Source organism: Onychostruthus taczanowskii, unplaced genomic scaffold (genome assembly GCF_017590055.1).
Source record: "Onychostruthus taczanowskii isolate IOZ18803 unplaced genomic scaffold, ASM1759005v1 scaffold34, whole genome shotgun sequence".
Classification (NCBI taxonomy): Eukaryota; Metazoa; Chordata; class Aves; order Passeriformes; family Passeridae; genus Onychostruthus; species Onychostruthus taczanowskii.
In genome coordinates this window covers 7,220,407-7,234,569 of record NW_024500794.1, presented here as the reverse complement: position 1 = coordinate 7,234,569, position 14,163 = coordinate 7,220,407, and the positions used below count along the sequence as shown (strand labels likewise).

At 43.3% G+C, this 14,163-nt stretch overlaps 1 protein-coding gene across 1 annotated transcript; it reads left to right on the top strand.

Moving 5' to 3' along the window:
* Window positions 1-5,886: 5,886 nt before the first annotated feature.
* On the top strand, window positions 5,887-14,064 carry LOC121339332 (OX-2 membrane glycoprotein-like). The gene is given in 6 exon segments (XM_041411053.1): window positions 5,887-5,951; window positions 5,953-6,032; window positions 7,538-7,873; window positions 12,867-13,178; window positions 13,734-14,033; window positions 14,036-14,064. Coding segments are annotated over 6 exon segments (1,122 nt in total).
* The last annotated feature ends 99 nt before the right edge of the window (window positions 14,065-14,163 follow it).

Sequence of the window (14,163 nt, the reverse complement as noted above, 5' to 3'; positions counted from 1 at the left end):
AAAAATTGCAGCTTCATCAGTAATGGGGCAGCTACGACTGAGGAGAGATGTGCTACACAGAAATCACCCCAAGCTGACACGGCCTGTCGGCAGCAGCTGGAATGAGGCGATTTGCAGCTGCTCTCAGCCATGCAAGGGCAGCTAGTCAATGCTCTCCCTGAATGACTTCTCCTGACAGTGGTTTGTTGGAGTTTTTGAAAGTGAACAAAACAAGGTGTGCAGCTGCATGAGCACAGACTGGGGCACAGCAGGATGCCAGTGATGTCTTTTGTGGCAGTGGCCCCTCCCCTGATGAGGGATATGGGTTTCACAGTCCCATCAAGCTAGCAGAAAAAAATCTGCCTTAAAGAAACCTTGCTCGCAAGGTTCTTATAGAGAATTCCATTCTTATTCCCTCTCCTAAAAAGCTCTCAGGAATTATTTCAAAAGCGACACAAGTTCTGCATGTGAGGGTGTCAGGACCACTTAAAGCAGTGGGGATTCAGCAAATCTGGGAGCTGAGAGCCTGAACCTGAGACCCTTAAGGCACACCAGCTCATTACTGCTCCTTGCTGCCACAGGTGAGGACCCACCAGTTTCACATGGATTTTGTTTGCCTTGACTCAAACTGCTGCTGAAGAGCAGGGCTTCATGCTTTGGGGACTTCTGGCATTTTCCTCAAGGCCAGGTAATGTGGTCACAACTTACACATCTGGTCACAGGCCTGCAGAGATGCGAGAGATGCATTCTCTTTGCAAACAAGAGGAACATTGAATTTTTGCAATGGAATGCCTCATCTGAGCTCAAGACCAAGCTAGCAGTCAGGGTGCAGTACTCAGAGGTTGCATGACCTTTTCTTTGATCAAGAAGACAATGGAAAAGAAAGGGAATTTTCCACCTGTCCTAGGTGGTTCCTGTTGAGCATCCTCCTCTGTCTATATCATTTCTTAGGAGACAATCTATTCCTAATCACTGTTGTACATAACTATAGGATACTCACATAGCTCATGTACAGCATTTAAATATATTGTACAATTTAGTCTACTTCTATACAGTGTTATATAGTATATTATGAGACATGGTACCAACAGATAAGAGACAGCAAGGATAATCTCCTCTAAGTGTAGTTTTCCTGTCTGGAAACTTGGAGCAGATGACAAGTATTCTCTGTTCCTTTTGTTCCTCACCAAGATGGACTCCCTTCCTGCCTTCAGCACACTCACTGTGCTGGGAGCTTACATATGTCACCTCTGTAAACATCATCCTGAGGCAATAGTCTTTGACATACTAAGAACTACATTGTTTATCTTTATTTGCTTGCTAAATTATGTTTTGTTAGTCAAGAAACTCCTCACGGTACCTTGCTTGATCCCTTGAGGCTGATTCAATCCAGGTATAATTTGTTTTGGAATCACTCTTAGTCCTATTGTTTAGTAATTAAATGCAAAATGGTATTGGGCTTACCTTATTTTTGGTAGACAGTTTCCCATCCTTCCACTGGATCTCTGTACCCTTTGGTAGCCAGTTTTGGTGTGGTTTCCTTGCTGGCTGAATTGTTTCCTGTACTGGCCGTTATACAGAATGAAACTCAGTGACCAAAGCAGTACGTTATCTCACTGTAAGTGGATGCAGCAGTCAGATGTTGTGCACCTAAAAAAACCAAAAACCACCCCAAAGCCTCCACTGCAGGCAAACATTAGTAAGTGGGGGTGGGAGAGGAAGAGAGGTGGAATGGATGAGTGCTGTAGCTTCCTGGGGTGCTGGGAAGAGCTGGTGGCCTCCACAAAGTGACTAAAGTGTTGCAGAATGGACTCCCTCTAGGTTCTGTAGTCTGAAATAGCAATTTATGGCTATTTTGACAAGAGGAAACCACATGCCCAGCCATCTTGCGCTTCTGAGAAATGCTGTGACAAACTGAATGGTATACTTCAAACCACAATGATGTACAGCCTTTGCTACTGAAGCTTCCCAGCGCAGTCTTTTTGTGCTTCTTTGTCTCATTTTGTCCTTTTAAAAAAAATTATTATATTTTTATTCTTTTTTCTTTCTCCCAAGCTACAAAGAAAGAAAAACAGAAGAACCAGAAATATAATTTGCACATCTTTTTGGCTGGGGAGGAAGCAAGTTTTAGTTGACACATTGTAATTGCTGTACATTGCCGGAAAAAAAAAACATCTCTTTAAGACTTCAGGTGTCTGCAGCCCTTTCATCAAACCTCAGAGGTAAGAAGTGTCAGGCAGTTAACAGAACATTCTAAGAACAAGTGCTGTCCCCTGTGTGAAAAACGCCAATCACTTGTTTTTGAAATTTTAAAAGTTTAATAGTAGGAATATAATAAGAATAACAGAGTTTAAACAATTGAGATTAGGACAATACGAGACAATAAAAACAAAGAGATATGGACGTCCGGGTACCTTTTCCTGGGCATCAGGAGCCCGAAAAAGGACCCCGGTTAACAGAGGATTAACCCTTAAAAACAACAGCCTGTTGCATATTCATCCAGCTCATACATGATGCATAAATTCCATGCAAACACAGGATTCTGGCGGGTCACTGTCAACTTCTTCCTCTTAATCCTCCTGCCGTCTTCCTGTGTAAGTGAGGTGGGAAGAAGTTAGTTTTCTGCTGATAAGGGAGCAATAAATTCCCTTTCTCTGAAAGATTTAGGTGTCCTGTGGCGTCTATCTGCTGCAAGTCCTTTCTTAACCAAATATCTTTCATAGCATAGTTTCTATTTTAACATTATAGTTAATTTAATACTTAAGAAAATTAATACAGCATAACTTTCTAACATAACACATACAATATTCATTTTAATACTTGCGAAAAGCCAATCATAAAACACACATTTTTCACACCTGGGAACATGGAACAGTTTTGCAGATAGAGGTACACCACCATGGTCTAGGTCTCCGCTAAGTAGCCCCCTCCTTTGTTTCTGTTTTGCACTTTGCTAAGCAGTCCAACACCAGATTTCAGTAACAGAAGCTGTAACTTGCAGCTGACAGCAGAGTATTAGCAGAGGGAGGGAGCCCAGTTTGGAGAGAGATGACATACCTCCAGTTCAAACATCACAAGGATAAACAGCTGTGTCTGTGTGTAAATTACCCTTGTGTGCTCTGAACTGAAACAGGTGCACAAACACAACAATTCGTCTGTAACCCTGCCCAAATGAGCAGCACAGGTCCTGCAGCATCCCATGGCTTTGAACTGCCATAGCCTGCTCTGAGGCTATGCCAGAGGCTGGAGCACGCATTGGTAGATGCAGCTACTGTCCTTACCTGAGTGTACTGCAGCTCTCCAAACTCAACTGAGATGTAGAGTTATTTACCATATGCAGGCACAACTGAAACATGTTATAAAGTTCCAGACCTGTTCAATTGCATTTGACAAGCTGCTTCCCAACAGTGCTACCTACAATTAGAGCTGAGAAACCAGCCTCCAAAAGTCACTGCAATTCAGAAGTCAATGAAACCCTCTCCACCTGTTTTGTTCTCTTTACAGGCAACGTCTAGAGAGGTGGCACTGGATCCTTCTGACAAGGTAGGCAGACATCCAGTTGTTAACCTGGGCTTGGATGGCTGAAAAATAGTGGTTTAGCCTGGTGGTTGACAAATCAATGTTTTAGACTATAATTGTGCCTGAGTGACTTCCCTTGGCAATGTTTTCTGGAAGTTCAGCTATATGAATTATAAATGGCATTAGTCACTTGGTCTGTGGGGAAATGCTGGCATTTCATGACTGTGCAATTCTTGTATGTCCTTTTTTAAATTTACTCAGAACTAAAAAGAACATCCTAGTGAAACTGAAAGGAAGAAAATAATACAAATCCCTGTGCTTTTCAAGCCGTAGCTGCAGAACTACTTCTGCCTAATTTATCCCCAAGCTTTCACTGTCTTTGGAATGTGACTGAAGCTCAGGCATGGTGTCCAGTTCTCAGAAATGAGGACATTGTGCAACTGGAGCTGGAGAGCATGGCATTTTACTGGCAAGGAAGAAGGTCTGTAATACACCAAAAGTCTATGCAAAGATGAACAGAGCAGCCATTCATGCACTTAAAGATACATTCACAAATTTCAGATAAGTGGTTGCATTAATGGATCTCACATTATGAGTAAAATGTTGTGTTTAAAGGAATTAATCAATTGCTGATGTTGTCTGGTCCCTGGAGAAAGGGGAGTGGTTTGACAGAGATGCTGCAGCAGTTGGATGTGCATGCAAACACTGACTCATGAAGGCTGTTAGGGAGGTCCCTGCAGGCTCAGGTTCCCTGTGGCATCAGGAGCTGCCAGAGGAAAAGCAGAGCTTGGAAGGAGCAGCCAGCATACACAGCTCTTTCTCACCAGGGATGCCATAACAACTTAAAGCAAACACATTTTTCCCACTGGCAGGGCCACCTCTGTCCTTTGCTAAGACTGAAAGTTTGCTCTTCATTGAAAAGTGTTTCCTCTAGCAGCACACAGTTTTTACGGGTTCTGGAAGATCAGAGTGTTGCTGAGAGAAAATAAGTTAGTTAAAGCTGATAAGAATATTTCCTACATACCAGTTGGGCTTGCAATTCTTTTTAAAATCAAGTGCAGTTCCTTTTGTGATTGCTAATTAGTGATCTCACATTTTCATCAGGCCAGAATGCCCTTCCAGAAAATTTGCAGGAAAGTGCAACTATGCAAGTAACTCAAGGAAAGGAAAATAAGATATCTCAAGGGAAAAAGACAATAGTATGAAGCAAATGCATTTTTCAGACTTACGGGAATGAATTCTTGAACCTACTCAAAAGCACATCCAAAATGTGTCTTTAGAGGAATACTGATACTTGAGCTGCTTTTGTTTTCAGATTAGTTGCCACTAAGGAGAAAAGGAATCATAAATGTGAAAGCATGTTTGAGAATTTTTTGTGTAACTTTATGATTTGGGCCTGCTGGCTTGCAACTGATTTGCATAATTTGAGGCTAATCTGTGGCCATTCAACTGAGGGAAAACATTTTATTAGCAATCATAGTCATTTGTAGTAGTAATAATTTCCAAAAAATGTAAGCCACCTCATCAGAAATCAGAAATGTGAAACATAATTTACCAGTAGAAGTTTGATTAGCAAATGAGGTCTCATAGTATGGCTGCCCCACTGTGCCACAGCAGAGCCACCCATGGGCTGAGGGCTTGGCTGGTTTCAGCAGTGATCACAACCCACACCAGAAAGGGGAACACAGGCATAACAATGACAAAGCAAAAAGGCACAAAAACAATGACTCAGACAAGTTGTGTGACTTATTTTTATGTCATGTCAGGTGATGGTGGAGGAGAAAGTATGTGCTTGTGAAAGGCAACTCTGTCTTTCCAAGGGACAGGGCTGGGGAAGGATCGTGGACCTCTGGAGATGGAGGTAACCTCAATGGAGGAGATGTGAGACCCAGGCTCTGCTCTTTTCCCGAGACAACACATGACTTAGGCCCTGAGTCCACCTCTTGTCTTGCTTTGGTCTCCTTACCCTAGAGCAAGAGTTGTGTTACAGAAGCATCAGCACGTCCTGGGTCTTTCATCACCTCATCACTGAACTGCATGATGGGTGCAGACCCCTAACTCTGCGTTACATATAAGGACATTTGTGGTACTCATTGCAGCACGCCCTTTCCTGGAGCTCAGGTCAAAGCTAGGGTGGCCTTTCCTCTTGCAACCCACAGATACTGGGTGCTGAGCCAGTTTCAAAATCTGTGCTTGTATTTAGGTGCTTATGAAAAACCCAACCTTATGGACAAAGTGCTTGTGAAAAACCCAGTACCCCTGTCTGCTTAGCAGCACAGCTGGGAAAACCTGAGTTTCTGGTTCTGACGTTTGTTGTCATGTTCCCCTAAAACTCAGTTTTGTCACAGAAACAGGAGGTTTTCACAAGGTGCCATTTACTGCAGTTGCATGGTGGGGAATGTCCCTAGAGTAAGAGCAAAGTGTTTAAGAAAGGGGAAGTGGCACTCAGTGGATTGCTTGTCTCTCTGAGCGCACAGCTAAGATGATGATGGTCACTTGCCTGCTCCTCTCCTGCGTCTGGACTGCTGCTCCAGGTAACTCCCTTGTCTGTCTGGGTGTCTGTGTCATTATCCTAACAGCGTTAGGGACCTCAGTGGCTGTGCCAGCCTCCTTCTATGCTGCTGGGTGCTGCAGTTCCCACTTTGCACCCTCCTGGGGCAAACCCAGTGATTACACGGCACTTGTGGCACTGTACTACTTACCTTGGGCTCAGGCATGTCACTGCTGCTTGCCTTGACAGCTTCCACGTCTTAATTTAGCACCATTGCACCATAAATTCCAGAGAGATGTATAAAGGTATTGTGTTGGGCAGATTACAAAGCAGGCAAACCATGCTTGTAGGTATCTGCTTGGGCCATCAAAAGCATGGATGTATTACTGGTTTTGTATTTAAAAATCATGTAGAAAATGCTGAATTAGTTTCAAACTAGCTTCCATGATCATGGTTTGTAGTCTGTCTATGGCACTGCTGAGATCCAGAAAACAAAGTGACTGGCACTGCTTGACGACTGGCTTCTTGGTCTTTGATGGAAATGTGCCTGGCTATGGTCACAGCCAGAATCTCAGAGCACTTTCTTGAGTGGGTTAGCCTAGTGTACCTCTGGGCACTGCAGAGAGCCTCACCTTCTCTGCAAAGATATTTCCTTTTCTTGTAAATTGAAAAATTATGTAAATTATGTTTTCAGTGCTGCAACTGTTACTGCTGATATCCCTCTTCCCATGCTGACATGCACAAATAAACTTTGAAAATTATTATGCCAAGAGAACTGTTGAGCTGAGCTGTCAGCTTCACCTTGCCTGTACCCTTAACAATTTTTTCATGTCTACGAATTGGAAGAGGAGACTGATTGTTTTCTTTTTTTCCCTGGAGAATTTTAATGTCAAGGCATTTATGCTGTGCAAGTTTTCTCCTTGTGGGCCATCAGTAGGGTCTCTTCTGCAGCTGTTTCTCAGCAGCATGACTTCAATGCTGAGATAAGAGGACAGATGTAGTTTGCCTCAGGTTCTCCCTGAGAACCCTTCTTGCTTTTTTCTTCTAGTTTTCTGATCCTTGCTAATCTCTGACAAGTGTGAATACATGATGTCTGTATAGTGAGACACATAATAATTTTTAGCATTTTTACTGATTTGCTACACCCCATGCCACAGGAGGGCTAAGAGGGTGGTATTGGGCCAACAGCTCTTTGGTTGTCAGCATGGCTGAAAGTTTAGGGAATCTCTCTGTGGGTGCCCATGGGATAGGATTCCTAGAAGACAAATCAGTGGCTCCCAACACCAGAACTGCCTTTCTCAGTGGTGCTCTCTGCAGCATAGTTATCAGGCTAGCAAAATGCTTGGCGTGAGAGGTGGCAGGCCCAGTGAAACTCTCTGGGTAGTTCTTTCAGTTGCATTTTCAACTTTTCCCTAGATGGAGGGATAGAGAAATCCTCCAGAGTTGCTCTACTTGGAAATGAAGGTGAGGGGCTGCAGGGGCCTTTGCTGGGGTTGGGCTGCAGAAGAGTGTGAGAAATGCTGAGTGTGGCATCTGCTTCTCCCCCAGCCTCTGTACAGGTGACAAACAGAAAGGTCCAGTCAGTCCAGGCGGGAGGAAATGTTACTTTTTCATGCCGGTCAGTCACGAAAGAAGATGTGATACAGGTGACATGGCAGAAGGAGATGGATGGGGCTGAAGACAACATAGCAACTTACAGTACGATGAATGGCCAAAAAATAGCCAAGGCCTATGTAAGCCACATGAGTTTTGCCCACAGCGAGTTACAAGCCTCAGCCATCTCCCTTCATGGAGTCACCCTCCAAGATGAAGGATGCTACAAATGCATCTTCAACACATTTCCCTCGGGGGCTGTCACTGGCAGGATGTGTCTCAATGTTTATGGTAAGCCACGGTGATTGTGTACGGGTGCTCATCTGAGGACCAAGTAATTTTTCCTGTGAAAAACCCTCCCTAACATTGCTACATTGATGCAGCAAAAATGGTTCTCCCTGGCTCTCTTCCTCTCTGGTTTTACCTCTGATGGGAAACCAGCATTCAACAGTTCTTTAATTTTCTTCCCTTTCAAGTCAGCAACAGCAAGATTCAAAACTGATGTGTAACTCATGACTTCCTCCAAGTTTCTCTGGCCCTGTGCTGTTCTGACAGCTCCCTGGCCACAGCCATGAGCCCCGTGCTCCTCTGCTTCCTTTCACCGCTGCTCTCACCCCCTAATCCTGGAAATCACACAATTTTTTACTTGCTTTGCATTTGGTTGTAAATAATTGCACAGTATTCAAAATACAAAGAGGCACATGCATTACCAGAATAGCTGGAAGCTCATTTTGAAGCTAGAGGAAAAATAACAGCAGTTGGGCTGGGGTCAGGAAAAGGATTACAAAAAAAAAAAAAAAAAAAAAAAAAAAAAAAAAAAAAAGGAAGGCTGAAATACTGTACGGCTCATGAGATTTGACACATGAATATCTGAATATCTTGAGCAGATCAGCATCAACTAGCTTAAAGAAGAGAGTTGAAACAAATAATGAGTAAAGATGGAAATACTTGTCACCTCCATATGAAATCATCAACTTGCAAGTGCAACATGAAATAAAGACTAATAGACTAATAGATGAACTCAAAATAACTAAGAGTAACAAGCTGCTTATCTTTTGAGGAAAGCTGCTGGTTTTGTCTAGCTGAGAAAGCTGAGACATTAAACATGCTCTGACAACACCCTGTTGGCTCTTAGCTTTCTCAGGGATGAGACTGCTATGGGGAAACTGGCCAAAGATTATATTGTGTGGTGAGTATCAGTGTTTGTGCCCTGTCACTGGTGATATGACCCCTGCAGAGTATTTTGTTTATTCCTAGTTCCTTCTGCTGACAAAGACATGGATACATATGACCACACACGTCTCTGGAGTCCCCTGTGTGGAGAAAGGAAGTTCCTAACTTATAGGGGAAAGGAGGTGGTGGTGAAAAATACAAGGGAAAACCAAGTCTGGAACAACATTTCTTTTTCCCCCTCTTTTGGGAAAACTAGGGCAGAATAGAGAAATGAAGAGAAATTCTTGCGGTATTTCATATATGAAGAGGAAAATTCCTAAAGAAAGCCTGTTCTGTCATTCAGAGGGTTAGCACTGATTATACATTACAGGAAAAACATGGAAGTGCCTTGCAGAGCGATCTCATTCTTTTAATCACATAAATCTAAACATTGAGATTTCTTTTGGGTTTGGGTTTTGGTTTGTTTGTTTATTCTATCCAAGTGGAGGAAGTCTCTCCCAAACTCACCAACTTTTTGGCTATATTTCATCCTCCACCAGAGCAATTCTAAATCTAATTCTAAAAAAAAGAAAAGGGATGTTTTTCTGCTGCCTCAGATGAAAACGCATCAACTGAGAAGGGTTTAACTTCTCTCATAGGCTCCTAGGTCACTGCCAGAGGCTGCCTCACCGAGGTCATGGTAGCCTTCCTGTAATGCGCTGTATCAAACCAGCCCTGGAGGGTCACCATGAACAAACTGAGCACTTGGCACTTTGACAGCAGGTTTTAGTTCATATATGGTTATGGCATTGAAGCTAATTTATATGATGCTACTTAAAAGCCACAGTCTTGCTCTTTACACCCTAATTCCTAACAATGGGAACAACTTGTCTGAACAAGCCCAAAGGTTTCCCCATGAGGGAGAGTGAAGCCAGCAGGAATCTCCCAAGGCTCAGAGGTTCAGGGCAGGGTGAGCAAATCAAAGTCACCAGTTGATCATTAAATGCTGCCATGTCTTTGCCCACAAGAGGGGACTACCAGGGAGTTTACAAGCTGGTAATTGCCCGATTACTGCAGCCTTAGCAAGCGCGGCTGTTCTGGGACAGGATGGGCACCATCGCTGCGTGATGAGGGGAAGTGAAACCATGTAAGAACTAGATACAACACTGTAAAAAAAAAACAACATATATGATTGGCAGGATGTCAGACCTGCCTGGCTGAAAACAGCAAACCCAGGAAGAAGCAGAAATGTCCAACCCTGTAGCAAAATCCATTTCAGAACAGAATAGTTTCAAGCAAGCTTAGTGGGTCTCTTTTGAGCAGTCTGCTGTGTTCCCCCTTCATTTTACTTTGGAAATATTTTGCCAAACTTCATTGTCAAAGAGGATGAGAATGAAATCCAGGATGAGAATTGAGGGAGAGTTATAGAGAGAAGGGGATGTGCCACATGAGGACAGGCAAGACTTGCTGAGTCACAAAATTCCCTGGACATTTGCTGTGCTGACTTTGGAGACCACCTGCCTTCACTGTAGATGGCAACATTTGTCTGGAAGTCTTGAGCCCAGTTGAAAAAATGCCATTGCAATTTCTGAGACAGGGAAACCAAGGCGCAGTACTGCTGGTGAACACCCATATGGTTTGAAAAAGCGTTCTGTAGTCTTGAGGCATATTGTGATTCCTACAATCTTTTATAATTCTCTGTAACACCACTGCTAAGCCTTTAAACATAAAAAAGCATATGAATCAGGTCATTATATGCTTTTTATGTTGAAAGGCTTAGCAGTGCCTAATTTCCTCTAATTACAGAAAGCCATTACAGATTAAGTTATTTTCAAATATTTGGGAATGCTGACAGGGCTCAAATTTGGGAACATCTGCAATACTGATCTGCAAGAGAAACTAAAGCAAGTACTGGCACACAATATCTCAGGTGAAGACTTTTTCACTGGAAACAAATATTTTGATGAAAGGCAAAAGAAGCAGTTGAATGTATGCATCAAACATGAACAGCCAGCACATACTAGCAAACAGTGTAGCAGGTCTTTCCTGCAAAAGCAAGCACTTACAAGTTTTGACAGTGCATCTATTACAGACATTTGCTAGAGAGAAGCTCAGCCCTACAGGATCATTCATTGGGGTCCATTGTGAGAAGAGAGAGAACTGCTTAGTCAGAAGAAGAGCAGGCATGGAGTGCATGTCTTTCTGGCAAGACACTGAGTTTTTCTCATCCTCTGTGGTAACATCTGTGGCTTCTCCCCGTGATTGCTTGTGAATTTTGCAACCTAATATTTGAAGTTAATGCTGTGGGTGGATATGTTATTTTTATGCATCCTGTGAGTGAAAGAAGTTCAGAGATAATTTATTAATCAAAACATAAATTGTTTGTGACACTAGTCTTTTCATACCTGGGAGATTTTGAGATGTTCCATCTGAAATCCCCCTAAACACTTTCCTTCTTTTTCTTAGAGGCTTCAGCAACTCTGTTGGTTGAGTTTTTGTCTATGGTTGATGCAAAAAGTGAGAAATACAAGTTTATTTTTTCTATGCTCGCACAGCCATAGTAAGTAAATGAGGTCAGGCTTGTAAAAAAAATCAAACAACAAACAAAAAGCAACAAAATTGTTGGTATACAAAGTCTTGCTTCTACCTTCTAAGCAGTTATGGCTTGGAAGACACAGACAACCTTTTGAGGTGCATCTGGAATTGTATCAGGAGGTTATATGTGCCATTACACATCTGGCATGCTCCTTTTCCCCTTTTTGCAGTATCTGCTACACCTTACAGGCAAATCTTTGTTTGCCTCACAAAAGGAAAAATCGTTGTTTTTCCTAAGAAGAATGAAAAGAACTTTTGTTTGCTCCTTTAAAAGCAGAATTGCTAAATTATAGAGGTATGTTCTAGTGTTGGGATAAAAATTAATTGTAGCATACATATTGCTCTTACCACAGTTGTTTTTCTTATGTAAGTAGTAATATACACATGGAGTTCTACTAATTGTAGCAGTGGATGCCTTTTTTTAAACAGAGGGCATTCATGGTAATTCAGACTTGATTGAAAGTAGAATTGCCACTGAACTTAAATGCTTGAAAAAAGCAATATTGTCAGAAACAGAGACCTAGAAGTAGAGTGTGATTTAGACCCCTATTCCATCAGCACTGAAGTAGAAGGCAGGCTGATGAGCTGCCATGCACAAATCCATGGATAGCACTCCCAAATTACACACCTTTATAGATATTGTGCCTGTGAAAACTGACCTTATCAAACTGAGCAGAGGCTTGAATTAGACATTCTCCTAAAGTCCCTTCTGACCTAAATTATGGCATGATTTTATGCCAAGGGATAAATAGGCGCCAAGGGATTTTAATAATTTTTAATTTTATTCCAATGGATAAGTAGGCTTCTTGTGTGTGAGTTAGTATAAATGATGCCTGTAGTTCATCCTTTTTCCAGACTAAAATTAAATGTGACAGCATCCACAAATCTTCTGGAGTGAGAGTGTTCAAAGAAGTGATCTTTCATGATAGTTTTGAGTGATACTATGACACATCCAAAATCCATTTGCAAGAGGAAACAAAGTTATACAAGCACAAACCCTCCACAGGTGAAATCCCATGGTGTAACCACATACAAATTCACTATTACTGTCTTGCATAAATAGATGAACTTAGTCCTTTGATTTGCAACTCTACGCACCTCAACAGCAAAAATGCTAAACAGCAGTAAAGCTAACCCTGCAGGTAATTTTAAAGGAAAATAATTCTAACTCATTTAAGCAGTTCAGCTCTTTCAGAGAGAAAAGGACATATGACTTCACAGTTTCACTGCCTTCTGCTTTTAACTCAGCCATAACCACCACTTCTCAGTTGGGAGGCTGCTGCTAGTAACAGAACTGAAACAGATGCTTCCACCCTTTTGCCCTTTCTGTTGTCCAGCTCTTCACTTCCAGACTCCTGTCTGATCACCTTCATATTTATTTGTCACTGCTGGGGCTTTGGGAAGGGGGAGCTAAGATTAGATAGCAATCTTTTCCTCCAAGATAACTGTAAATACAGTTTTTGCTCAGTTTGCTCAAACATAGGCAGAAACTAATGGACTTTGTTACTTTTGTCGTTGTTACTTTTGTTGTTTACAGCCATCTCGGACCCCAGAGTGGAAACTAAGCTTATATCCACTCCAGACAAAGCTGAGGACTCTGAGAAAATGGTGGGGATGAGCTGCTCAGCAACAGGGAAACCAGCTCCAAAAATAACCTGGCACCTCCCCAGCATCCTGCAGCAGAAACCAAGGGAGTACCACATAAAGTTCAGCAACCAGACTGTGACTGTCATCAGTAATTTTACCCACACCCACTCCAAAATCCTTCAGGAGTACCCCATCACCTGCATGATCCAACACCCTTCTCTAAATGTGACCCTGGTCCTTCCCACAGACAGCCTGGAGCAGGGTCAGTATGTAACTCGGCTCCTGCTCTGGAGTAGGGCAGAAATTGGGAAGCACCTCCTGGGGCAGAATCAGAAAACTCCTCAGAGGGTTGCAAGGTGGGGAAGGCACCTGGAAGACCAGCTGTGGCTGGACTTGGGAGGGATGAAGGAGGTGCCATGGAACATCCAGATGCCCTGGCCAATGGCACATAATGTCCTACTGCTCCTCAGGTCCCCTTACCCACCATGATGTGCCCCAGCCTCCCTGTTTCTGTGAAGGACTATTTATGACAGGTTTCCCTGTCACGTAACGTGACAAACCAAGACTTGGTTTGTCTTGGTACCAAGCATTGGGTAGCTCAGAGGGGCTGGTTTCTACATGCCTGACCTTAACATCAGAACAAGCACAGGTCTGCTGGCAATGCCACTTGTGTGCATCATGCTGGAATGTGCTCCCAGTGTTCTTATCCACCCCATTTCACCCCAGGGAATGGCCAAGGGATGCTTGAAATGGGTTTCACATTTTTGGTTTTTTTTTACTTCTTGCACAAACTGAGTACCTGCTGCTTTCCCCACAGGTCCAGACAGCAGCATGGCACCGGCCATTGCCATTGCACTGGGGGTCCTAGTCCCCCTGACCTCCCTTCTCCTTCTTACCTGCCTCTTCTACCGCTGCCTCAGGCACCTACATGACCCAGAGAGAAACCCAACCTGGCCCTGCTGGGTAGGTCTGCCTTTCCTTAGGGTGCTGCCAAATTCACCCCCACAGGTCTTGGAGTTCAATACCATGACCTGGCTCTGCCCAGCCACACCAGGGCTGCCTGCACACTGCCCAAGCCAGGCTGAAACTGGGCTGGAGCGGCACACAGGAATGAGCCCCCACCAGACAGCTGGGAAGGGGAGACCTGATTGTGTATAGCCAGCCTACATGTGCCCAAGAGTGCTGGCAGCTGGAAAACATTCACTGTGCACATAATAGTTGCGTAAGCAGAGGCCAGACCCTTGCGC